Consider the following 27328-nt stretch of genomic DNA (forward strand, 5'->3'; position numbering starts at 1 on the left):
TTATTTATGTCAGAATGATATGACAAAACTTGATCTTAAAAAAGATCAAAATTCAAATTGGACCATTCATTAAAGAGTTATGGCTCATTCCACGTGAAACGTGACAGGCCAATTTGTGTGAAATCTGAAAATCAATCGAAACTTTTTTTTCGATAGAGGAATGAAATATAGGGATCGGTTTTTATACCCTTGCAGAGGGTATTATAATTTCACTAGTCCCTCAGTTTTAAAGCTATCGCGATGAAACTTTTCCAAAAGTCTTCTTTTTATTGCAGGTAGTACATATGTCGGAACGAGCCGGATCGGACCACTATATCTTAAGCCCCCCCTAGGAATAATCAAAAAAAATAATAGAAAAACCATTGTAACTTTGTAGAAAGTAGGCGTTTTGATTTTTGACAATTAAAAAACAACATTTTAAGTAGGCATACCAGCAAGGGTAAATATACTTCGGCTGGCCGAAGTTAACTTCTTTGTTGTTTTTTCTTGAGGACTTATATATTATATGAAATAACTTATTTCAAATAAGTAATAATTCTTGGGGCCTAATTGAATTTTTTTTGTGTTGCCGCCTTTTTTGGATTGGGCAGATATTTCGTTTTTTATTTCAAATGGAAAAACTCCCAATTTTTCGGCTTTATTTCATTTTTATTTTGGGGACTTATTTCCAACACCCGTCACACATAGCGGAACACCGAATAGTCATGCGCGATGATAAACCGCTTAACCAAAGGTATTACCCTAAAAACCCCGCAAAGCAGCAAGTGATCGATACGCAAGTGGACGAATTAGTACGGCATGACGTTATCGAAACGTCGATCTATGAGGAATTTGACCACTTTTTTTTGGCCAATATTAATAAGGGCCGGTTTCTCGAGTGCCGGCTAACATTTCTAGAACAGATAAAGTCCCTGCTAAGGCATTTTCGCTTTCTCGAGCACCAATGTGAGAGCTATCTTTGACAGGGACTCGGAGTCCCTGTTAAGCGTTTTCGGCTCGATAGAATGACAGCTGATTACCCAAAGCCAACTATGAAGAAGAAACGAAATCACAGCTGACTTTTCCTTTGAATTATACCCAAACAGCTGATGAAATAATCGAAGCACGCCATTTTTTGCGCTTTACAGCACAATTCTGTGCGTTAACAGCACTCTGTAATTGTTTCTCGTTCAGATAAATTAAAGCAGTCGAGAAAGCGGATTTGCTTTGACAAACAGTTTATCTGGTCTTTAAGTTTTTCGAACAGATAGCTATCAGGGACTTTGACAGGGACTCGAGAAACCGGCCATAAATCCCTCAATTTTAAAGATATTAAACTAAAACTTAAGAAATCGTTCTTATTTATCACAACGCATATTCTGTATGAATATCTTTCGGATCAGACAACTATATAATATAGCTGCCAGAGGAATGATCAAATAAACTTTGCTATTTTTAGAGATAAATGCATAAAACTTGAAGAATACCGTTTTAATACGGTACTAAAACCACATACAAAGCTTTGTTAAAATCGTAAGAAATTTTCTTTTAGTTTCATAGAACCGATAATTGTCAGATTTTACTTGCCATTTCTTTAATTTTTATACCCTTGTAGAGTGTGGGTATTATAATTTCAGTCAGATGTTTGCAACGCAGTGAAGGAGACGTTTCCGACCACATAAAGTTTATATTCTTGATCAGCACCAATAGCCGAGTCTACCTAGCCATGTCCGTCTGTCCGTCTGTCCGTTTCTATGCAAACTAGTCTCTCAGTTTTAAAGATATCGCTATGAAACTTTTCCAAAAGTCTTCTTTCTATTGCAGGTAGTACATATGTCGGAGCGAGCCGGATCGGACCACTATATCTTAAGGCTCCTATAGGAAAATTCAAACAAATATAAGAAAATTCATTGTAACTTTGTAGGAAGTAGGCGTTTTGATTCTTGACTATTTAAAAACAAAATTGGAATTCCTGGAACTGCACCGAGTAAGTATTACTTTATCTACAAGGGTATATAAGCTTCGGCTGGCCAAAGGTAGCTTTCTTTCTTGTTTGCTACAGTTATAGCTTTATTTTTCTTTTTACAACATATAAAGTCCATTTTATTTGTCTAATGTGTTTGCCCTACTTTAGTAGACATTTCAAATTAAAGTCTATTGATTCTATTGATTTCTTTCTTCCACAGGGCAAGCAAAGGGGCATTTGCAAAATTTGAGAATATGATCTAAAAAACTAAATTTTTCCAAGAATCGTAAAAAGTGTATTTTCTGGCTACATTAATTTTAAAGGGAATTTCTTACTGTTTTATTGCCTTAATTAATTGCTTTAATTTTATCTCTATCAAAAAAGTAGTTTTCTTTAAAAATATTCGTGTTAGACCGGTCACAAAAATAATCGATCACAAGAAAATCACGATTAATTTAGATTGCTTTACCACACAAATACTTGGTGCACAGTACCATCTTTTGAAATGTTTCCAAAAACTCCACTTAGAATGCGTTAAAACTCTTATTTTTGAGGCTTGAAAATGCAACATACACTATCTGATCTAACAGCTGTAAGTTAGCAGAGGCGCCCTCTATTGAAATTCCTGGAACGTAATATTGAAGATTAGTCTTCTGTTAATGTATTCTAAAAAACACCTTTTAACGACTTTTAAAAAATGGGTTTTAGCCAAAAAAAAAGGTGGTCAAATTCCCCATAGTGCGTCGCGAAGTCCACACAGCGCTCCCATAGTATTGGTAAAAAAAAAAAACGGGCGAATGGCGTATGTGTGTCGATAACCCGTCCCAAGAATCGACCACATCTTTGAAAGACTACGACAAGCCAGCGTGCTCTGGATAGTGTGGTCGGAGCGGATATGGACCAGTTCGCCTTTGCATATCTAGACGATATTATCGTCATTGGTGCGACGGAGAAACAGCACCTGGTCAACCTGACCGAAGTCTTTCGCAGATTATGTGTGCCAAATTATAAAGTAAATCCCAAAAAGTGTGCGTTCTTCAGGCGAAAACTCGTTTATCTAGGCCACGTGATCAGCGACGAAGGAGTACATACAGAAAGTTGCGGCTATTACTCCGAACAACAGAACGCCCAAGAGGAGATAAGGCGGAGCCTGAAAACCAGGGACCGTAATCATTATAAGCGATAATAAAAAAAACTCAGAAATAATTATTATTTTTGAGTTTTATAAATATGTATCGGGAATAATCATTATCTATGAGTTTTATAAATATGTATCAGGAATAATCATTAATGTATGCGAAACAAAATATCGCTCACAAATAATGATTATTTTGTTAGCGCTATAATTTCGCTTAAAAATATCACTCAAAGTGCGATTGCAGCCTGAGCTAAATTTTACAAAGACGAGTACGAAGAGCTGGAAAAAGAGCAGGAAGCATTCTCCCAAGAGAATAAGTTGAGCAGGACAAAAACTACAGTCCCGACTCAGGTGACATGTAGAAGATGCGATGACGTGGACGCACTGGTGCTGGGCGGGAATTTTCTCACACAGGTTGGCGCTGAGATAATGTCCGCATACCGGCCAGGATTAGACACAACGGATGGCTGGAGGAAAAATTGTCGGTGGCAGTTGCTCATAAAGACCGCGAGGAAGGAAGCATCGAGCAATTCCTAAAAGCAGAGCTGGCAGAATTCCGAACCATGAGCAGAACTTTGAAAGTGGCCGAGCACCAGATAACCATGAAGGACGACAAACCTATAAAACAAAGATACTACCCTAAGAATCCCAAATTTCAGGGGGAGATCAATGCAAAGGTGGACGAACTTCTGGAAATGGGTTTCATAGAACACTCGAAAAGCCCGTATAGCTCTCCCATAGTGATGGTGAAAAAAAAAACCGGCAAGTGGAGATTGTGCGTCGACTTCCGACAGATAAACGCGAAATCTGTGAAGGACGCGTACCCAATGCCACGTATCAACTACATCCTGGACCAACTACGAGAAGCACGCTATATCAGCAGCCTGGACCTAAAGGATGGATACTGGCAGATTCCGCTGGAGGAAGCAAGTAGAAAGTTCACGGCGGTCACAGTGCCAGGATAAGGGCTCTTCCAAGTTATGCCATTCGGATTACATTCGGCATCCGCAACATTTCAAGGGGCCTTGGACCAAGTGATTGGACCCGAGATGTCTCCACACGCGTGCACTTAGCGAGAACACAAGGACAGTCTCAGAGAAGTATTTCGGCGTCTCAATGAGGCGAACCTGAGGATAAACCCCGAGAAGAGTCAATTCTTCAAACAGGAGCTGCTGTACCTGGGACATCGAGCTACAAGCCAAGGAATTGGAACAGATCCAGATAAGGTCGCTGCCATAGCCCAGTTAGAACCACCTGCAACCGTCCGCGAGCTCAGCCAATACATAGGAGTGGCATCATGGTCCCGATGATTTGTACCGGACTTCGCACGCATCGTGAAGCCGATCAACGACCTACTTCGCAAGGGCGGGAAATGGGTATGGACGCAAGCCCCCAACACTCTTTCGAGGAAGTAAAGGCGAGGCTGGTGACTGACTCAGTATTGGCGTGTCCAGATTTTGGAAGGACATTCGTCCTACAAACAGACGCCAGCGACTACGGAATAGAGGCAATTCTGACGCAAAACACGGAAGACGGCGAGAAAGTCATCTCATACTCCAGTCGAACATAAAACGGAGCCAAGAAAAACTATTCGACAACGGAGAAAGAGTGCTTGGCGATTGTCTGGGCAATTCGAAAACTAAGGACCTACCTGGAAGGCTTCCACTTCAAGGTGGTAACGGATCACATGGCACTGAAATGGCTGAACAGCATTGAAAGCCCGTCCGGAAGAATCGCCAGGTGGGCCCTTGAAGTGCAATAGTACGACTTTGAGTTTTCTTATAGAAAGGACCAGTTGAACGTTATAGCCGACGCACTGTCCAGACAACCGGTACCGGTAGCCATCCAGAGAGCAAAAGAGTTGGTGCCGAATGCGGAGTGCAACTGGATAAGAGACATGCGTGAGAAAATAAACGCTCAGCCGCAGAAATTCCCCGATTATGTGTTCAAAGGCGAAACGTTCGAAGGCATATCCCACACAAAGCTGGCAACGAAGATGTGGTGGCCTGGAAGCTTTGCGTCCCTACAGAGTTAAGGGAAACGGTCCTACAGGAGAATCACGACTCCGCAGCGGCAGGCCATGTAGGAAGCCGGAGGACGATTGCACGTCTGGCCGCCAGATACTACTGGCCAGGAATGCAAAGGGACGCGAGAGCATACGTTCGGAAATGCGAAGAGTGCCTAAAATATAAGCCGAACCAGCGACAGACGGCGGGAAAGATGCTCACACAAGTCCCCGAGAAACCATGGGCGATATTAGAATAGTAAATTATATGAGTACAATTGTCAATGTTAATCTTAACCTAAATACTTCCCGTGTTTCTTTTGTAAAGTTTTCCGGATTTAGATCCGAGAACCGCAGTTGTCCTCGTTGTTGCCTGTGAACAAGGTCGCGAGTATTAGTTTCGGCGGGGACTTTACAGCGCGTACTTACCTTACTTTGGCCTATCCCTTCTTTTCCCCAGGAGCTCCTCAGGATTAGGTGACCCGACACACGAATAGTGTGTGTCTTTATTGTGCGCCTCGTTTCCTTGTGAGCTCCACCAATACATGAGTGGTGGAGCATATTTTTCGCGGCGCCTGTAGCCTTTTTTTGAGGAATTAAAGCCTCTGCTTTGACCGCGTACGTTTTGAGACGGCGGCCAACTTTGGTAGTAAAGGCTTAAAGAAGGATAAATTAACTAATGGAAGTACACAAATGATAATGTTAACGACTATAACTTACTGTGAATATTAAATTGTATATGCAAATCGAAATGTGCGAGTGAGTTGTCGCTGTGGGGGAGATGGACCGGACGCAGACCGCCTGGAGGGGATTCCGGCCGTTTACAATGGGTGGTGCCTCCCTCGCATCCCCTGTGGCAGCCACATCTAATGCCACTTTTCCGTCAAATTGTCCAAAATTTGTAAGTCTTAGCCCCTGTTTACGTTTTGTTGTTAGAAATGTGTTGATATATATACAGTGAGACGTCGATAGTTATCGATACTTATTGTTGCGGAACTGTGGGACATTGGGGGTACTCCGCCCTGAGAATTCCGGAGCTAGCCGGTGCTGTCCCGGGAGATTTAATCTTGGCAGTTCCATAACATTATGGCGCCCCCACGACCGGTGACTTGCAGGACAACGGGAAGTGGCATGCAACTGCATTGGAAGTGGCGGGCTGGTTGGAAAATTAAGAGGGTTTAGAGTTTTGAGCATGTGGCATCTTGGCCCAGAAGGGAGAGGATTTGCATCCGCAAATAGCGAAACTGTAATTAAATCTGTGATGAAAAAATGTGATTAAAAACTGTGATAAATTAGGTAGGGTTTAGTTTGTTATTTATTAAATCATTGTTTTGGTTTCGTGGTTGTGTTTGATTTCTCATCTCGGTTCTAAACATAAATGTGTGATCGTGACCCGTGATAGACACGCGCTGCACGATCACCTCGACCTGAGAATTAAAACATAAGCGCGAGAACAATGCATACAGGACTCAACGAGCAGCCGATGTCCTTAACTGGCGACTGTCAACGTACATGGTTGATAGCCAGTCCAGTTTACGAGCGGCGTGTAAGGACATATAACGGAAAATTATGCGCAGGAAAGTTTCGGCAGGGAGTCCACCGGCTGGTGACCGGTTCCATCTCCCCTGATTTAAATCTGAAAAGAAAGAAAGAAGAGAAGAAATTATTAGGGGCAGAATAAAGGAGAAGGAGGTGATATATTTAATTATTTATTGAGATATTTATTAATTATTTATTATATGTATTGTTGATTATATATTCACTTATTTATTTATATTATTATTTATTTCCACGCATATTTATTTAGTTATTACTATTTATTTTTATACATATTTATTTATATTATCATTTGTTACTTCTCGTGCCAGTAATATAAATTACTAGCTATACCCGGAGCGATTTCGTTCGCTCAGAATTAATTTGCAGTTCGGAAATTAGGTAGTCAGGACTTTCTTATATCTTATTTGCGCGTTTGTTGAAAACCTTTGCGTAAACAACCTTTCTAAAAGATTCTTCCAGAGAGAGAATCCGAAGGCTACTGGTACAGCTATATAATAAATGAATGCGATCTAAGTAAAAGTAGTGAATTTTTATACCTTCTATCAGTTACAATGTTATTAATGCAATTTTAGTTTGCGCACAAATGCACACTTGTTTGTAAATTGAAATTTGTTATTTTTAAATTTATTGTTTTGAATGAAACGAACACATTTGTACACACACGAAAAGATTGACATCCCATACGAAAGTAGCGAAGTAACTTATTATTTTCCGATTCCACATTTGATTGATAATTATTAATTTTAAACTCTTCCAATTTTGCATTGGCTTTGCAAAGGAAATGAATAATTTTAATTGTATTTAAGCACATTATGTAGGGGAGAGTGGGGGAATTTCGTCACAGGGGCAATTTCGTCACCTGCAATATCTCGGAATCCATAAGTCGTAAAAATATATAATTTTTTTGTTTTAGTCCTTCAAGACGGCCAGACACAACCAATGCATTTGTTTTGCACAGAAGGCCAAGATAATTAAGCTATAATATTAAATGTGTTTTAACAGTTCAAAAGCTACATTTAGTTCTCGACGAAATTTTTTTTGTATACAATTCAAAAGGAATAAGATACAAGATTTTTTATATAATACACAGTGCTATAATGTGCATTTCTGCGTCAGTGATTTTTAACTTCGCGCCTAATTTCGCAAGAAAAATAATTATTTCTAAAAAAGTACGGTCTGGGGAAATTTCGCCACCCTACGCTAAGGGTAAATTCGCACCTATTTTAAATACATATTTTCATATTTGACGAGCTGGCTAACGAACAGACTACCAGCAGCAGCAACAAATATAGGACGTCAACAAAAATGGTACGCTTGATCAGTGTAGCATATTTTCAGGCGTTAAACTCCCTACATTTTTCAGGTGACGAAATTTCCCCAGTTGTGTGGTGATTTTACCCCCCTGTGTGGTGAGATTGCCCCAGTATATTGGTTTTACATTTTATTTTTTTATAAATCAGCAAGCTAATTAAAAAAATAGGGGAATGTCACATTTTAAAGCTTGGTGCTAACCGCATTCAACAATAAAAATAGAAATATGATAACGTGTCTCAAGATGGACAAAAAATAGCTTTGAAAAAATGCTGACGAAATTCCCCCACTCTCCCCTACTTTCAAGTAGAAACATAAACACACATTGTGTGTATGTATTGCATTGTACAAATCAAAATATTTCCTAATATGCATATGTACATACGTATTTGATGAAAAGTTCGAATCTTAAGATTAATAATTAACTTGGAAACATTTTGGCTTTGTTTACATAATTTGTAGTAATTTTGTATCTTCTTCCATGGTGAAAATTAAATAAGGCTCTTACTTCTGCTACAAAATGAAAAATATTTTTTGAAAAATAAAACCTAAGCATTTGATCCAAAGGACTGACTATTGATCGAAATTCATATTGATAGGGACAGCAGTTTAACTTTTTAAAATTCAAAACAAATTTAAACTTAAATTGCCCTTTTCCCCTCCCCCTTCCACACAGCACTACCCCTCCCCCACGACAGTTTTCTTGGCTGCTGCTCTCTCGGCCGTCGCTCTCTTGGCATCCGCTCTCTGGGTTTCGCTCTCTCGGCAGGCTCCCACAAAATGCAACGCAATAACTTAGGAAATCTAAATAAATTCGTTAAAAATACTTTTAAAAAATGTTAAAAACTTAAAAATTAAACTTAAGCATTTGGGCCATAGAATAACCATTTACGGAAAAATCATCTCGATCGAACGGTTTAGATTTTTTAAATCGGAAAGTTAATCTTAAATGTAGCCCCAAATTATGAGGGATATCGAAATTTCTTTTAGATTTCTAATTATGCCCTTTTAAGACCTAAAATTCTGCAAAATCAAAATTTCGAAATTCCAACCACTTTAGAAGTTAAGGCTAAGTAAATCTAATGATTTTTTGCTCTAAATATGGATATTGGAGCTGTTTGGGGCCACTGGGGGGACATGTCGGACCTTAGTGGGCGCCTACGCCCCCAATGGAATACTGTGAAAAAATGTGGCTGCTCAAGCTCTTATGGTTTAGGCTGTGGTCGTATCCCCCTAAAAATCGGTCTTTCACTTTATAATCTTTAGAGATTACTTGGTTATTTATTTATTATTATTTTGGTCGTAGGCATTTTGGCGTGTTTAGTTTTGGTTTTAAGGTGTTAGGGGGGAGTTTTTGTAAAACATGCCGAAGGGTAGCAACGTAGGGAATAAGCACGGGTATGGGCTTCGGTCGGCGGATCCACGTGCTACTCAAGCCGGTTTACAGAGTCGGCATATCGAGGATCGCCGACCGGTCGATTTCCGAGAGGAACCGCGTCTGTATGCCAACGTGGGACAGGAGAATGGCAGCCAGACGGTCCAAAGAGATCGGTGGGGCGTATCCTTCGACGGAGAGGATGACCGCAACTCAGTGGAGGACTTCGTGTTCCGAGTGGAGTTCCTGCAGAGGCAGTACCAATGCTCGTGGGCGGAGGTGCTCAGACACTTCCACGTGCTACTCAAGGGACGAGCCCGAGAGTGGTACTGGGTCCACGTGCCGGGTGGATCGGTGGTCGCAGTTGCGTACTTCGCTCATGGACCGGTTCCGAGGACGCCAAACCGAGCACGATAGGATGCACGATCTCCTGCAGCGGGAGCAGCAGCACGGAAAGGGTGACGAGGATTACGTCCACGTGATGCAGCAGCTGGCCTCTCGCCTGAAAAAACCACTGTCCGAGCGACAGTTGGTAAAAATTGTGAAAAAGGGTTTGAGAGAAGGCATCGCCAGGTTCGTCTGCTGGAACTGCGGAGCCCTGGATCATGGGTACCGGGCAGCGGGAGCAGCAGCACGGAAAGGGTGACGAGGATTACGTCCACGTGATGCAGCAGCTGGCCTCTCGCCTGAAAAAACCACTGTCCGAGCGACAGTTGGTAAAAATTGTGAAAAAGGGTTTGAGAGAAGGCATCGCCAGGTTCGTCTGCTGGAACTGCGGAGCCCTGGATCATGGGTACCGGCATTGTCCGTCGACGCAGCGCAGCCTTTTCTGCTTTTTATGCGGAAAGCCGGGAGTGATCACTCCGAAATGCCCGGACTGCGCGGAAAACGGTCGGCTGGGCGATCCGAAGGCGGGAAGGGTGCGCGCAGAGAAGAATTCCGTGATGAAGTAAAGGTCCCAAGTGTAGATAAATGTTTAAATAATAAGGATAGCTTTAAGTCAATGTTAAAGTACTTACCTTACGAAGAAAGGATACGTAAATACTTGGAGGTCAGGAATAGGATCTTCTCCGAGCGCTAATTGAGCGGGATGAGATTGGTGTCTCGGAAAGTCTAGAAGGCCAGGAGTCGATTCCGGAAGAGACGAGCGAAAAGGCGGGAAATGGTTGCCGCTGTGACGCGCAGTGGAACGGGAGACCCTCGACCATTCGCTGAAGTCCGTATCCTGACCAAATTGCTGACAGGATTGTTGGACACGGGAGCGAGTGTCAGCCTGTTGAATTAGGTGGAAGAGAGCTATTGGAGGTGTTGGAAGTGCCATTCCAAAAAAAATTTATCCGTGGTCCGAACGGCTTCTGGAGAGGATCGGTCCATTATAGGACGCGTTGAACTACCTGTGGAGTATAGAGGACAGACAAAGCGGATACTGTTCTATGTTTGCCCTTACCTGGAGCAGGAGGCCTATTTTGGAGTGGACTTCTGGCAGGCGTTTGGTTTGGCTCCGGCGGTGATAGGCCACAGCGACCCGAAAAGCGTGAAGAGGGCAGACGAAATCCACGCTAGTCCCTAGCAGCACTGGAGCACTACGCCGAACAGGAAGATGACGACGAGGAAAAGCTGGATCCCGAATCCTGGACCTTATCCGAAGCCGACGCACGACATATCGCGGAAATCCAGGAGGTGTTTCTCACGTTCGAGAAGGATGGTCTGGGAACGACCAATCTGGAAACGCACACGATCGAGCTGATTGAGGGAGCCAAGGTCTTCAAGGATCGACCGTATCCCATGTCACCCGCGAAGCAGAAGGTAGTCGAAGAAGAGGGCACTCAGAGTCATCGAGGAGAGCAAGAGCCCGTGGAGTAACCGGACGACGGTAGTGTTGAAACCTGGAAAGTATCGGTTCTGCTTAGACGCACGCAAGTTGAATGATCTGACCATCAAAGACGCTTACCCGCTGCCTAGTATCGACGGCATCCTGTCCAGAATCGATCAGACTTTTTACATATTCAGTGTGGATTTGAAGTTCGCATTCTGGCAGATCGAGTTGGACCCGAAAAGCAAGGAACTGACGGCCTTTACGGTTCCTGGTCGACCTCTCTACCAGTTCCGGGTGATGCCCTTCTCATGGACCGAGTGATCGCAGCTGAGATCCGTTCGAACGTTTTCGTTTTCCTAGATGATCTGTTGATACTGGCCCCAGATATCCAAACCCATTTCAAGTACCTTCGTCGAGTCGCAGAATGCCTGAAAGAGGCGGGTTTGACCATCGGTATGAGTAAGTCAAAGTCCGCGAGTTTGTGCGTGGATGTGATGTCTGCAAGGAGTCGCCAAATTTTCGGATGCAGGTCGGTATTGGAGAAAGAGTCCAGATGGAACAGCCATTCCAGAATCTGTATATCGACTTCTTGGGGAAATATCCGAGGTCCAAGAAGGGTCATGCCTGGATTTTCATCGTGGAGGACTATTTCTCCAAATTCGTGTTCCTTTTTAGATGGTGACCATCGAGGCTGGGACGTGTACCTTCCGGAGATTGAGGTAGCGCTCCGCAACGCGATTCACTCGGCGACAGGAGAAGCACTGTTCTTCACCGTATTCGGACATTACATGTTTCTGAACGAAGCCAACTATAGGTTAGCGAGGAAGCTAAAGTGTGACCACGAGATGGCAGGAATGAAGACGGCGGATAAACTCCGAGTGATGCAGGAAAAGGTCCGAAAGAATCTGGAGACAGCGTACAACCGAAGCCGCCAGCAGTATGACCAATGGGCTCGAAACTTCTTGGCCGAGCCAGGTCAGAAGGTGTATCGTAGCAACTTTGTCCTCAGTGACTTCGGCAAGTCGTTCAACGCCAAGTTCGCCAGGAAATTCCTTAAGGCTCGAGTAGTGAAAGCCGCCAGCAACAATGCCTATGAACTGGAAGACCTGCAAGGACGCCATTTCGGAGTTTACCACGCCAAGGATATTCGGTTATGAGCTGGGAAAAGAAACAAAGTTCGCTCCGGGATTACTCTGCCAATGCCTTGAATTTGTCAGATGACCCAGTTTTGAGAGAGGCCAGGAAATATGGCAATATCATCATAATTATTGGCAAATAGTAAGATAGTCGCAGCCATATTGTCTCAGGAGCTGGACGTAGTCCTGAAATAAGTGTTTGTGCCAAGAATCAATAAGAAGTGAGTGTTAACGTGTTAAGTGTAATATTTCACTTTAGTAAAGAATAATTGTCTAAAGGGTAACCGGGGACCCAACACCAAGGGCCCCGGGAGATTTATTTTGGGAATTTGCTCTGGAGATTCACTTATACAAGGTTCGACCTATACTCACCTTAACCTCATACGGGAACCTGATATGGTGACCTTACTTTGGCCTGTCCCTTCTTTTCCCCAGAAGCTCCTCAGGATTAGGTGACCCGGCACACGAATAGTGTGTGTCTTTATTGTGCGCCTCGTTTCCTTGTGAGCTCCACCAATACATGAGTGGTGGAGCATATTTTTCGCGGCGCCTGTAGCCTTTTTTTGAGGAATTAAAGCCTCTGCTTTGACCGCGTAAGTTTTGAGACGGCAGCCAACTTTGGTAGTGAAGGCTTAAAGAAGGATAAATTAACTAATGGAAGTACACAAATGATAATGTTAACGACTATAACTTACTGTGAATATTAAATTGTATATGCAAATCGAAATTTGCGAGTGAGTTGTCGCTGTGGGGGAGATGGACCGGACGCAGACCGCCTGGAGGGGATTCCGGCCGTTTACAATGGGTGGTGCCTCCCTCGCATCTTTGGGGCACCACAGGAAGGGTGGGTGCGCTGTGGCAGCCACATCTAATGCCACTTTTCCGTCAAATTGTCCAAAATTTGTAAGTCTTAGCCCTTTTTTACGTTTTGTTGTTAGAGATGTGTTGATATATGTACAGTGAGACGTCGATAGTTATCGATATTTAGTGTTGCGGAACTGTGGGACATTGGGGGTACTCCGCCCTGAGAATTCCGGAGCTAGCCGGTGCTGTCCCGGGAGATTTAATCTCGGCAGTTCCATAACAAGAGAACGTATAATCGCAAGGTTCGGAGTTCCGAAAGTGGTGATTACGGACAACGGGGTGGAGTTTGCCAGTCGGGCATTTAAAAAGTTTATTCACGAATAAATACATTCCTCAAGAAAGTCTCACCTAGCGCGCGAACCGAGCCGTAAAAACCATGATCGCACAGTCGGCCGGACAAAACCAAAGGAACTGGGATGAAAAGTGGCCAGAAAAAATGTTGGTAGTTAACTCAAGCGTATCCGAGTCCACAGGATACTCGCCTTCTTTTCTGACACAACCGCGGCTGCCAAATGCGTTGTACGACAGAGAAACCCTTGGCACAGGAAGGCAGACAGAGTCACCAGAGGGGAACGCCGAAAAACTAAAAGAAATCTTCGAAGTTGTCCGAAGAAACTTAGAAAAGGCAGTGCAGGATCAAGCCAGGCACTACAACATCTGAAGGAGACAGTGGAATCCACGGATCGGTGATATCGTCTGGGCCAAGGAGCACCATTTGTCTAAAGCGGCAGAAGGTTTCGCGGCCAAAATAGCGCTAAGATATGATGGTCCATATCAGGTGGTCGATTTTGTATCCTCCGTGATCTGCAAAATTCGACATCAAAGAGGCGAGAAGAAACGCACCGTGCACATCAGCGATCTAAAACAGCAAGGAACTGCGGACGAAGCAAGCGAGAACGACGAAGCACCGCTAATGGAATAGAGCGAGAAACCACGGTCCGGAAATACATACAGCAATGGCTAACCGTCAACGAGTCAACTGAAAGTGGATACAAGGATTCACTCGTCATCCGAAAAGAGGGGGGAGACAGTAAAGCTCAATAGCTATACTGTAGCCTGCCAAGCAAACTAAGCAAAGAAATCGCGCACGCACAATAAATAAGCATAAAAAAATCTTTGCTAATACAAGTCTGCAACGAAAGCCAACTAACCACGGCCAAACAAACGGCCCACCATGGCCCACGGACAGAGAATAACCAACCAGATCAACAGGCAACTACAACAAGTAGGGGCATTGACCCCACCTCAAGGGCAGCAAAGGGCATAAGGGCTATATGTCTGGAGCTGAAAAGGGATGGAAAATTAGAACACAAAAACAAACATCCAGAAACTGCACTTACCAAGTCATTTTTGCCAATTCACCACATGCTTTGGGAAGGGGGCGCCAGCGATAGTTGGCGGTCGATTGGCACAGCCGATCGATGGGCACGAGACAATGGAAATATCGGCATGTGGATGGTCACTCCAATAAACATCGCGATGATTAGGTGGCAACGCCGCCCCAAGGCGATATCGATAGGCGAGTTATCAACCGCAAGAGATTAGGGTGACCAAGACGAACAACAGAAGACCGCGAATCATACTGGAGCGGGATATTAAAATTTCAACGGCAACCAGGAAGTGTTGCGTCAACAAGGGAGAATCGCGGGAACTGTAGGCGTCTATGGATGGATCGAGAAGAAAATTCGGACTGCTGAGGAGGACTCGAAGGCTACAAGGATACACAGGAAGACAGCGGGGGAGGAGGATCGAGTTTAATTTCGTTTTCCGAAGAAAGGGGGGATGTGAGGAGTTAAATAACTCCGCACAAATAAACCGAAGAAATACATAAAGAACTACATGGAGACCGGCCGCACTGTGGACTTTGGTGTAGTGCCGTGCGCAGGGGGCGAAAGGTCGAACGGTATAACCGCGGACGGAACCCGAAGTGGAGAGTTGGAGAGAGAGTTGGGAGAGTACCAACCCAGAGAGTGGGAGAGACAAGAGAGCGTCAGATCAAGACGGCACTAGCCTGAGGGAGAGACGAGAGAGCGCAAGCGTGCCGTGAACAAGGAATTAACGGTACAGCGCCGCACTTTGGACCCTAGTGTGGTGCCGAAAAACCAGCAAGGAGCAAGATCGCTACGTCAGGACGTTCGGCACAAAGCAAATCTCCGAATTGCGACATAGGTAGCTGAGGTCCTTCAAGGCAACGCACGGCTAAGTCTGCAGAACATCAAGGTTGGCTGTAGAACCGACCATCCCGACTATATTGGCTGTAATACCGATTAGTCCGGATACTTTGGCTGTAATACCGGTCAGTTTAGCTGCACTGGCTGTAAATACCGATCAGGCTAGCTGTGCCGGCTGTAATACCGACTAGTCCTGCTACATTGGCTGTAATACCTATTGGTCTAACTGAGTACGGATAAGTTGGCTGTAATACCGACTGGTCCGGCTACATTGGCTGTAATACCGATTAGTCCAGCCTCGTCGGCCGTAATACCGATTAGTTGAGCAGGACATAGGCAGACTTGGCACAGGCATCCCCACCAGCAGAGTGTTGGGCACGAACAGCGGACTTCAAGGTAGCAACGCAGGACAACGCAGCAACGAATCGCCCAGGACATCGACGAGGACCAGCATCCAGGGATCGAGCCGAGAGCCAGGCATCAGGTGCGATCGCAACAACCAGGAGGGAAGGTTATGGTGGAACGTTCGTCTTTCTCTGGGCGTTTACTACAGGGACTGCTGGCGTAAACCGTCCGTAGTACCGGAGCGTAAAAGGAAAATGAGTAGGCGTCTAGCGGGACTGGCCGGGACAGAGCAAGGCACAGAAGGCTGCGGCTGGCGGGACAAATGTCTTGCAAGCGTGGTCCCTGTTCACCCTAGTCTGAGAACGGTGACGCTGTCCAAAGCCCAACGACCCAACTCCACGCCCTCGTCTACGAGTGGCAACGAAAGTACCCGGAGCATTCAGGGACATCTGCAGCGAGGAACCAACGAGCGGAGTCGCAGGAGCATCGTCAGCACGAGACACAATAATTATTGTAAACCAGAGCCGTAAATAAACGCCTCCTCGAACCGAATTCTGAAGTTTTGTTACTTTTAACCGGGCGGTCACGTTTATATAAAATTGGTAGGACGAACACACAATCCACTGAGCTAGCCGACCGCACTTCGTAGCGAGCAAACTATAAAAATCAGTTCGTTACATATTATAAGCTCCTCGTAAAGTACGTTTCGTGAAATTTCGTCTTCATTTAACACCGGCAATAATTTTTCCCGTAAAACATCGACAGCAGAGTGATGGACAAATCCTGTTTTGGCACGAGTAAATCACGAGTTCCTTTTTTGTGACCACTTCCAGGGCAGTTTTTTACATGGCTGCGCAAAGTGTTCTTTGGAAAGAACCCACAACATAATTTGCAGCAAACAAAATCAGCAGCTTGGTTTTTTGAGTTTTTTTTGTTTCTGTCGAGGAACAATCAAAATGCTTTTGTTAAACTGTTTATCTGTGTTAAACATGAAGTCGCCTTTCTTTCTGATTTCATCAATTAATTGTTTCCTTATTTTGTCATTTTTTGGAAGACAAATTTCCTCACTGAGCTCTTATTCTTATGAACGAGTGGCAAATGGCGTGCAAATTTTGTTTGTAGTTTTTGACAGAACATACAAAACTGTTTTTTCGATTTTTCTATCAAGTTTGTGGTTGGAATAATCAAGTCTCTTACGTCATATAAAATAAAATCAGGCTTATATAAAAAAGTTTGAGATGCCGCGGTATTATTTAAAGAGAGATTTGTAGAACTTAGTATATAGGTTGTATCTGTGAAATCTAATTAAAAATTTAATTTTATTTATTTGAAAGGTGCCACATAACTCAAACAAAGATTTATGTAGCTTCTCTGTATCGGAAAAAAGTTTTTTTGACATCCCCGTTCGATTTTTAAATTTCTTCATAGAATATTATTTATATATAATTTAAAGGGAACAAACAGGATTTCAAAAGATCTAAAACAAAAGCAAAGCTGTTTTTAAGATTTGGAGAAAATTAATATAAATTAGTATGAATTTAAACGTGACATTTTCTATAATCTATTAAGGACATATACTATTAGAAAAATGTAGACTAATTATATAGCATATATGGGCAGTTCTTTTACAAACCGAACACCTTTTCTTGGGTCACGTTTTTGATTTGCCTGAAACTTTTTATACCCGTTACTCGTAGAGTAAAAGGGTATATTAGATTCGTGCAAAAGTATGTAACAGCTAGAAGGAAGCGTTTCCGACCCCATAAAGTATATATATTCTTGATCAGGGGCACTAGCCGAGTCGATCTAGCCATGTCCGTCTGTCCGTCTGTATGAACGCTGAGATCTCAGAAACTACAAAAGCTAGAAGGTTGAGATTTCCCACACATATTCTTTGGCTTCCTACGCAGCGCAAGTTTATTTTAGCCGAGCGCCACGCCCCTTCTAACGCCCACAATCGCCCACTAACGATTCTAAAATGGGTCCTGCGCACACATCTTTAAAGATTTCCGAGAAGTATAAATGCAATTTTGTTGTGTATATTTATACCTATCGAAATGTAGAAGACATTTTTCAAATCGCACCATTCATTAAAAAGTTATACGCAATCAAAATTTATATATCTATCTCCCTCGCACTCTCTTTAGCTGAGTGACGGGTATTAGATAGTCGGGACACCAACCCGACTATAGCATTCTCTCTTGTTTTAAAAATTATTTTTTTTTTATAATTTTTTTAGTTGCCAAATAACGTGAATTTTGAAAAAGTACCCTCTCATTGAAAATCTTAATCCCCGGTTATAGTAATCCAATTGACTTCGTGTCTTTTGCATTAATTCCTCTAAAACCTCTTCTTTAAAAAAAATTTTTTTCTTTAAATGAGTTTAATTTTTTTTAAATAAAAACAAATTAATATTTTAAAAAATGTTTTTAACGGGTTCCCCACAAAAAAAAATGTTTTTGTTTAATTGAACATATGCGCCATATCGATAGTTTTTTATCTGTTTTTGTCAAAAAGGTGGAGCCATGTTTAGTTTTTAAAATAACAAGGCCTCGGCTTTTTTCTTTGAAAAAACGACGCAGCATGTACGTCTACTCTCTCACTCTTATCGGATCCTTATGGAATTCATGTTTTCTCATCGCTTACTAGTTCTTTAACAATTTTTAATGATTAAAAGTTAACTTTTAATCTATGAAAGTAGGTTTCGTGAAATTTCGTCATCATTTAACACCGGAAATAATTTTTCCCGTAAAACATCGACAGCAGAGTGATGGACAAACCATGTTTTGGCACGAGTAAATCACGAGTTCCTTTTTTGTGACCTCTACCGAGGCAGTTTTTTTCATGGCTGCGCAAAGTGTTCTTTGGAAAGAACCCACAACAAAATTTGCAGCAAACAAAATCAGCAGCTTGGTTTTTTGAGTTTTTTTTGTTTCTGTCGAGAAACAATCAAAATGCCTTTGTTAAACTGTTTATCTGTGTTAAACATGAAGTCGCCTTTCTTTCTGATTTCATCAATTAATTGTTTCCTTATTTTGTCATTTTTATACCCTTGCAGAGGGTATTATGATTTCAGTCAGAAGTTTGCAACGCAGTGAAGGAGACGTTTCCGTATAAAGTATATATATTCTTGATCAGCATCAGAAGACGAGTCGATCTAGCCATGTCCGTCTGTCCGTCTGTTCGTCCTTCTGTCTGTTTCTACGCAAACTAGTCTCTCAGTTTTTGAGCTATCGGGACGAAACTTTCGCAAAAGTCTTCTTTCTATTGCAGGTAGTATATATGTCGGAGCCGACCGGATCGGACAACTATATCTTATAGCTCCCATAGAAAGGATCGGAAAAAAAACTTTAAAAAATTCTAGCTTCGGTGTTTTTTGAACTTTTGGGGATGTTATTTTTTAAATATTTCTGAATTTCGAATTAATTATTTAAAAAATCGGACTACTATATCACATAGCTGCCATAGGAACGATCGGAAAATTAATGGAAAAGTAATAGGAAATAAATTCTAGCTTCTTGGGTTTTTATTATATTATCTTCTACTCTAGGATATGACTCTTTTATATTTCCGAATTTCAATTTTAATTTGATCAAAATCGGACGACTATATCATATAGTCGATCGGAAAATTAATGAGAAATATTAGAAAATTGAACATTTTTGCGATTTGTTAATTAATAGGAATGATCAGCAAGGGTATATAAGCTTCGGCTGGCCGAAGCTAGCTTCCTTTCTTGTTTGGAAGACAATTAAATTTCCTCACTGAGCTCTCATCAAATTTTGTTTGCAGTTTTTGACAGAACATACAAAACTGTTTTTTCGATTTTTCTATCAAATTTGTGGTTGGGATATTCAAGTCTCTTACGTCATATTAAAGAACATCAGGCTTATAAGAACAATTTTGAGATGCCGCGGTATTTTTTAAAGAGAGATTTGTGGAACTTAGTATATAGCTTGTATCTGTGAAAACTAATTAAAAATTTAATTTTATTAATTTGAAAGGTGCCACATAACTCAAACAAAGATTTATGTGGCTTCTCTGTATCGGAAAAAAGTTTTTTTGACATCCCCATTCGATTTTTAAATTTCTTCATAGAATATTATGTATATATAATTTAAAGGAAACAAACAGGATTTCAAAAGATCTAAAACAAAAGCAAAGCTGTTTTTAAGATTTAGAGAAAATTAATATAAATTAGTATGAATTTAAACGGGACATTTTCTACAATCTATTAAGGACATGTACTATTAGAAAAATGTAGACTAATTACACCAGTTTACAAAAAAAAAATCGATAAAATATACCATGAATGAAACTATTGTTTTCCGGTAAGGTACGTTTTCTTGATTAAGAAAATGGCACTTAAAATTTTTTTATGGATAAAAATTTTTTTTAAGTGTAAAAAACTTTTTTGACATTTTTTTAATTTCTAACTTGACTTTTGGTTATCCGATTTCAACCATTAATGACTCATTTTACAGGTAACAGAATGCCCTCCAACTTTCTTATACACTGCATTGAGTTCCATTCATTATACGGTTTAATAAATAATTGTTAGTTTTTAACAGATTAAAAAATTACTTTTTACTTTTTGTCATTCAGAAAGTGTCAAAACACTTAAAAAGTAACTTTTAATCATTAAAAATTGTTAAAGGACTAGTAAACAATGAGAAAACATGAATTCCATAAGGATCCGATAAGAGTGAGAGAGTAGACCTACATACTGCGACGTTTATTCATAGAAAAAAGCCGAGGCCTTGTTAAAACAAATTCGATATTTTAAAAACTAAACATGGCTCCACATTTTTGACAAAAACCGATTGAAACAAACAATATGGAGCATATGTTAAATAAAAAATAAAGTGCGGAACCCGTTAAAAAAGTTTTTTTTAATCTAAATATATTTATACCCGTTACTCGTAGAGTAAAAGGGTATACTAGATTCGTGCAAAAGTATGTAACAGCTAGAAGGAAGCGTTTCCGACCCCATAAAGTATATATATTCTTGATCAGGGTCACTAGCCGAGTCGATCTAGCCATGTCCGTCTGTCCGTCTGTCTGTCCGTCTGTCTGTCTGTCTGTCTGTCTGTCTGTATGAACGCTGAGATCTCAGAAACTACAAAAGCTAGAAGGTTGAGATTTCCCACACATATTCTTTGGCTTCCTACGCAGCGCAAGTTTATTTTAGCCGAGCGCCACGCCCCTCTAACGCCCACAATCGCCCACTAACGATTTTAAAATGGGTCCTGCGCCCACATCTTTAAAGATTTCCGAGAAGTATAAATGCAATTTTGTTGTGTATATTTATACCTATCGAAATGTAGAAGACATTTTTCAAATCGGACCATTCATTAAAAAGTTATACGCAATCAAAAATTATATATCTATCTCCCTCGCACTCCCTTTAGCTGAGTTACGATTATTAGTCGGGACACCAACCGGACACAACGTTCGCACTCCCTTTAGCTGAGTGACGGGTATTAGATAGTCGGGACAACAACCCGACTATAGCGTTCTCTCTTGTTTTATTTTATATCTTATTATATTTTAAAAAATAAAGTGCGGAACCCGTTAAAAAAGTTTTTTTTAATCTTAATATATTTTTAAGAAATTGAAAACTCATTTTTGTAAATTTGTTTATTAAAAGAAAAGGTTTTAGAGGAATTAATGCAAAAGGGACGAAGTAAATCGGATTAAGACAACCGGAGATTCAGATTTTCAATGAAAATTTTCCAGATTTTCAATTTAACGGGTTCCCCATTTAATTTTTCAATATTCACGTTTTGTGGCAAACTAAAAAAATTCAAAAAAAAAAACTTTTTTTCGGCCAGATCCTGATAGTACCGAATAGTACACGTAAATAAAGTTTCGGGCAAATCAAAACTGTGAAATTTTAAAGAACCGTCCATATACATAACAAGAAAGAAAGCTAGCTTCGGCCAGCCGAAGCTTATATACCCTTGCAGATCATTCCTATTAATTAACAAATCGCAAAAATGTTCAATTTTCTAATATTTCTCATTAATTTTCCGATCGTTCCTATGGCAGCTATATGATATAGTCGTCCGATTTTGATCAAATTAAAATTGAAATTCGGAAATATAAAAGAGTCATATCCTAGAGTAGAAGATAATACAATAAAAACCCAAGAAGCTAGAATTTATTTCCTATTACTTTTCCATTAATTTTCCGATCGTTCCTATGGCAGCTATATGATATAGTAGTCCGATTTTTTAAATAATTAATTGGAAATTCAGAAATATTTAAAAAATAACATCCCGAAAAGTTCAAAAAACACCGAAGCTAGAATTTTTTAAAGTTTTTTTTTCCGATCCTTCCTATGGGAGCTATAAGATATAGTTGTCCGATCCGGTCGGCTCCGACATATATACTACCTGTAATAGAAAGAAGACTTTTGCGAAAGTTTCGTCCCGATAGCTCAAAAACTGAGAGACTAGTTTGCGTAGAAACAGACAGACGGACAGACGGACAGACAGACGGACAGACGGACATGGGTAGATCGACTCGTCTTGTGATGCTGATCAAGAATATATATACTGGGGTCTCCTTCACTGCGTTGCAAACTTCTGACTGAAATCATAATACCCTCTGCAAGGGTATAAAAAGCTTTTATACTTACTTGTTCAGTGTTCGACATTCCCATCTGTGGCTTTTCATCAAAAACGGTTAAGCAGAAATCTGGATCTGCAAAAAAGAAAATTGATATATTAAAACAGTTACTAAATGTATTAGCAAAAAACCATCAAGTTTATAATATTAATAATAATAATATTTTTTGTTTTTGATTCGGTGCCTTTTTAAATTCTAAACTCAAACAAAAACAAGAGAGAACGCTATCTAATACCAGTCACTCTTTATAATATAACTTTATAACTGTATAACTTTTTTTTTATTGCGTATAACTTTTAATGAATGGTCCGTAGAAATAAACTTGCGCTGCGTAGGAGACCCAAGAACATGTGTGGAAAATCTTAACCTAGCTTTTGTAGTTTCCGAGATCTCAGACAGACAGACAGACAGGCAGACAGGCAGACAGACAGACAGACAGACAGACAGACAGACAGACAGACAGACAGACAGACAGACAGACAGACAGACAGACAGACAGACAGACAGACAGACAGACAGACAGACAGACAGACAGACAGACAGACAGACAGACAGACAGACAGACAGACAGACAGACAGACAGACAGACAGACAGACAGACAGACAGACAGACAGACAGACAGACAGACAGACAGACAGACAGACAGACAGACAGACAGACAGACAGACAGACAGACAGACAGACAGACAGACAGACAGACAGACAGACAGACAGACAGACAGACAGACAGACAGACAGACAGACAGACAGACAGACAGACAGACAGACAGACAGACAGACAGACAGACAGACAGACAGACAGACAGACAGACAGACAGACAGACAGACAGACAGACAGACAGACAGACAGACAGACAGACAGACAGACAGACAGACAGACAGACAGACAGACAGACAGACAGACAGACAGACAGACAGACAGACAGACAGACAGACAGACAGACAGACAGACAGACAGACAGACAGACAGACAGACAGACAGACAGACAGACAGACAGACAGACAGACAGACAGACAGACAGACAGACAGACAGACAGACAGACAGACAGACAGACAGACAGACAGACAGACAGACAGACAGACAGACAGACAGACAGACAGACAGACAGACAGACAGACAGACAGACAGACAGACAGACAGACAGACAGACAGACAGACAGACAGACAGACAGACAGACAGACAGACAGACAGACAGACAGACAGACAGACAGACAGACAGACAGACAGACAGACAGACAGACAGACAGACAGACAGACAGACAGACAGACAGACAGACAGACAGACAGACAGACAGACAGACAGACAGACAGACAGACAGACAGACAGACAGACAGACAGACAGACAGACAGACAGACAGACAGACAGACAGACAGACAGACAGACAGACAGACAGACAGACAGACAGACAGACAGACAGACAGACAGACAGACAGACAGACAGACAGACAGACAGACAGACAGACAGACAGACAGACAGACAGACAGACAGACAGACAGACAGACAGACAGACAGACAGACAGACAGACAGACAGACAGACAGACAGACAGACAGACAGACAGACAGACAGACAGACAGACAGACAGACAGACAGACAGACAGACAGACAGACAGACAGACAGACAGACAGACAGACAGACAGACAGACAGACAGACAGACAGACAGACAGACAGACAGACAGACAGACAGACAGACAGACAGACAGACAGACAGACAGACAGACAGACAGACAGACAGACAGACAGACAGACAGACAGACAGACAGACAGACAGACAGACAGACAGACAGACAGACAGACAGACAGACAGACAGACAGACAGACAGACAGACAGACAGACAGACAGACAGACAGACAGACAGACAGACAGACAGACAGACAGACAGACAGACAGACAGACAGACAGACAGACAGACAGACAGACAGACAGACAGACAGACAGACAGACAGAATCGCCAAAATGTTAAATTTCCTATTATTTCACATTAATTTTTCGATCGTTTCTATGGCAGCTATATGTAATAGTACTTCGATCTTTTTAAAATTAAAATCGAAATTCGGAAATATTTAAAAATAGTCATATCTTAAAGTAGAAGAGAATGTAATAAAAATCAACAAAGATATAATTTTCCCCTATTAATTTCCATTGTAAAAGCAACGAGAGACTGAAATGAACCCGAAAGCTGACGCTAGCTAAATCCAAAGCGGGCCAGTTAGCTAGAGCAAGGGGAAATGAGTACCTAGATGGGAACACTTAGGTACGAAAAGAAGAACCCGGAAGCAAAAAGAAAAGCTCTACCTACGGTATAAAAGAACTATAACTCTACGGAGAAGGCAGTCAGATTCGCAGGTACGGCCGGCAATAATCCGTTCGACGGAAAGTTCAAAACAGTGAACATGAATCCTTGTTTCGCGTTTCACGGAGATTCCGTTTAAGGACCAAAGATACAAAAAAAAAATGAGGTGATGTCACCATTTTTATGATCAATAAAGATAACACTATGCAGCATCAAAAATTTACCTCGATGGATGCTATATTTTTGGATTCGTTACGAATTCCCAACCAAACAATTCCCAACAACCAAACAACAAACTTTTAAAATCACAGGACGGCAAGACCTCTACTATTTTGACCGCAGCTGTATGCTTTTATGTTTTTTGACTATGTTTTCTAAAATTTGTTTCTCCCTTAATAAAAATTCTAAAATTATTCTAAGTAAGGGGTTTGAATGATAAAGGGTTTATCTTTTAAAAAACTTTAACATCGAATCAAACCATGAATCCGTTTGCCTCTGGGAGCTCCGAAAAGTTGGCCAATTTCAGCACTTTTCGAACTTTGAGGTCCTTTTGCTAAGAATCCTTGCGTCGGGAAACGCAGTTTAACTTGGGAATTCGTAACGAATCCAAAAATATAGCATCCGTCGAGGTAAATTTAAAAAACAGTAAAAATGCTGCACAGTGTAATTAATCTGTTCTACAAAATCGCCAAAATGTTAAATTTCCTATTATTTCACATTAATTTTTCGATCGTTTCTATGGCAGCTATATGTAATAGTACTTCGATCTTTTTAAAATTAAAATCGAAATTCGGAAATATTTTAAAATAGTCATATCTTAAAGTAGAAGAGAATGTAATAAAAATCAACAAAGATATAATTTTTCCCTATTAATTTCCATTGGGCAATTCAATGGAATAATATATCGGTCAGTAAAAGCAACGAGAGACTGAAATGAACCCGAAAGCTGACGCTAGCTAAATCCAAAGCGGGCCAGTTAGCTAGAGCAAGGGGAAATGAGTACCTAGATGGGAACACTTAGGTACGAAAAGAAGAACCCGGAAGCAAAAAGAAAAGCTCTAACTACGGTATAAAAGAACTATAACTCTACGGAGAAGGCAGTCAGATTCGCAGGTACGGCCGGCAATAATCCGTTCGACGGAAAGTTCAAAACAGTGAACATGAATCCTTGTTTCGCGTTTCACGGAGATTCCGTTTAAGGACCAAAGATACAAAAAAAAATGAGGTGATGTCACCATTTTTATGATCAATAAAGATAACACTATGCAGCATCAAAAATTTACCTCGATGGATGCTATATTTTTGGATTCGTTACGAATTCCCAAACAAACAATTCCCAACAACCAAACAACAAACTTTTAAAATCACAGGACGGCAAGACCTCTACTATTTTGACCGCAGCTGTATGCTTTTATGTTTTTTGACTATGTTTTCTAAAATTTGTTTCTCCCTTAATAAAAATTCTAAAATTATTCTAAGTAAGGGGTTTGAATGATAAAGGGTTTATCTTTTAAAAAACTTTAACATCGAATCAAACCATGAATCCGTTTGCCTCTGGGAGCTCCGAAAATGTGGCCAATTTCAGCATTTTTCGAACTTTGAGGTCCTTTTGCTAAGAATCCTTGCGTCGGGAAACGCAGTTTAACTTGGGAATTCGTAACGAATCCAAAAATATAGCATCCGTCGAGGTAAATTTAAAAAACAGTAAAAATGCTGCACAGTGTAATTAATCTGTTCTACAGAATCGCCAAAATGTTAAATTTCCTATTATTTCACATTAATTTTTCGATCGTTTCTATGGCAGCTATAAGTAATAGTACTTCGATCTTTTTAAAATTAAAATCGAAATTCGGAAATATTTAAAAATAGTCATATCTTAAAGTAGAAGAGAATGTAATAAAAATCAACAAAGATATAACTTTTCCCTATTAATTTCCATTGGGCAATTCAATGGAATAATATATCGGTCAGTAAAAGCAACGAGAGACTGAAATGAACCCGAAAGCTGACGCTAGCTAAATCCAAAGCGGGCCAGTTAGCTAGAGCAAGGGGAAATGAGTACCTAGATGGGAACACTTAGGTACGAAAAGAAGAACCCGGAAGCAAAAAGAAAAGCTCTAACTACGGTATAAAAGAACTATAACTCTACGGAGAAGGCAGTCAGATTCGCAGGTACGGCCGGCAATAATCCGTTCGACGGAAAGTTCAAAACAGTGAACATGAATCCTTGTTTCGCGTTTCACGGAGATTCCGTTTAAGGACCAAAGATACAAAAAAAAAAATGAGGTGATGTCACCATTTTTATGATCAATAAAGATAACACTATGCAGCATCAAAAATTTACCTCGATGGATGCTATATTTTTGGATTCGTTACGAAATTTGTTTCTCCCTTAATAAAAATTCTAAAATTATTCTAAGTAAAGGGTTTGAATGATAAAGGGTTTATCTTTTAAAAAACTTTAACATCGAATCAAACCATGAATCCGTTTGCCTCTGGGAGCTCCGAAAAGTTGGCCAATTTCAGCATTTTTCGAACTTTGAGGTCCTTTTGCTAAGAATCCTTGCGTCGGGAAACGCAGTTTAACTTGGGAATTCGTAACGAATCCAAAAATATAGCATCCGTCGAGGTAAATTTAAAAAACAGTAAAAATGCTGCACAGTGTAATTAATCTGTTCTACAGAATTGCCAAAATGTTAAATTTCCTATTATTTCACATTAATTTTT

General features: G+C 41.0%; 1 protein-coding gene across 5 annotated transcripts; it reads right to left on the minus strand.

The window, feature by feature from the left end:
* On the minus strand, positions 1 to 27328 carry LOC138913261 (uncharacterized). 5 transcript variants are annotated; one of them, XR_011418912.1, is made up of 10 exons: positions 27262 to 27328; positions 12982 to 13202; positions 12659 to 12917; positions 11286 to 12472; positions 10782 to 11220; positions 10354 to 10728; positions 6553 to 6724; positions 5809 to 6344; positions 5518 to 5744; positions 1 to 5461 (listed from the first exon to the last, which is right to left on the minus strand). XR_011418912.1 is itself a non-coding variant. In XM_070216229.1 (8 exons), the coding sequence occupies exon 8, from the start codon at positions 9939 to 9941 to the stop codon at positions 9639 to 9641; it is 303 nt and encodes a 100-aa protein (XP_070072330.1). In that variant the 5' UTR covers positions 9942 to 10230; positions 10354 to 10728; positions 10782 to 11220; positions 11286 to 12472; positions 12659 to 12917; positions 12982 to 16603; positions 22310 to 22374; positions 25262 to 25274; the 3' UTR covers positions 9206 to 9638. The 5 variants fall into 5 exon arrangements, 1 of the variants encoding a protein (XP_070072330.1); XR_011418911.1 differs by lacking the exon at positions 27262 to 27328 and having other exon boundaries at positions 12982 to 16846; XR_011418913.1 differs by lacking the exon at positions 27262 to 27328 and having other exon boundaries at positions 6601 to 6724; positions 12982 to 16845.

This window comes from Drosophila takahashii, chromosome 3R, assembly GCF_030179915.1.
Source record: "Drosophila takahashii strain IR98-3 E-12201 chromosome 3R, DtakHiC1v2, whole genome shotgun sequence".
Classification (NCBI taxonomy): Eukaryota; Metazoa; Arthropoda; class Insecta; order Diptera; family Drosophilidae; genus Drosophila; species Drosophila takahashii.

Excerpts from the sequence above, each read along its gene's own strand:
- LOC138913261 (XM_070216229.1), bottom strand. The coding sequence starts at position 9,941 with ATGATCCAGGGCTCCGCAGTTCCAGCAGACGAACCTGGCGATGCCTTC.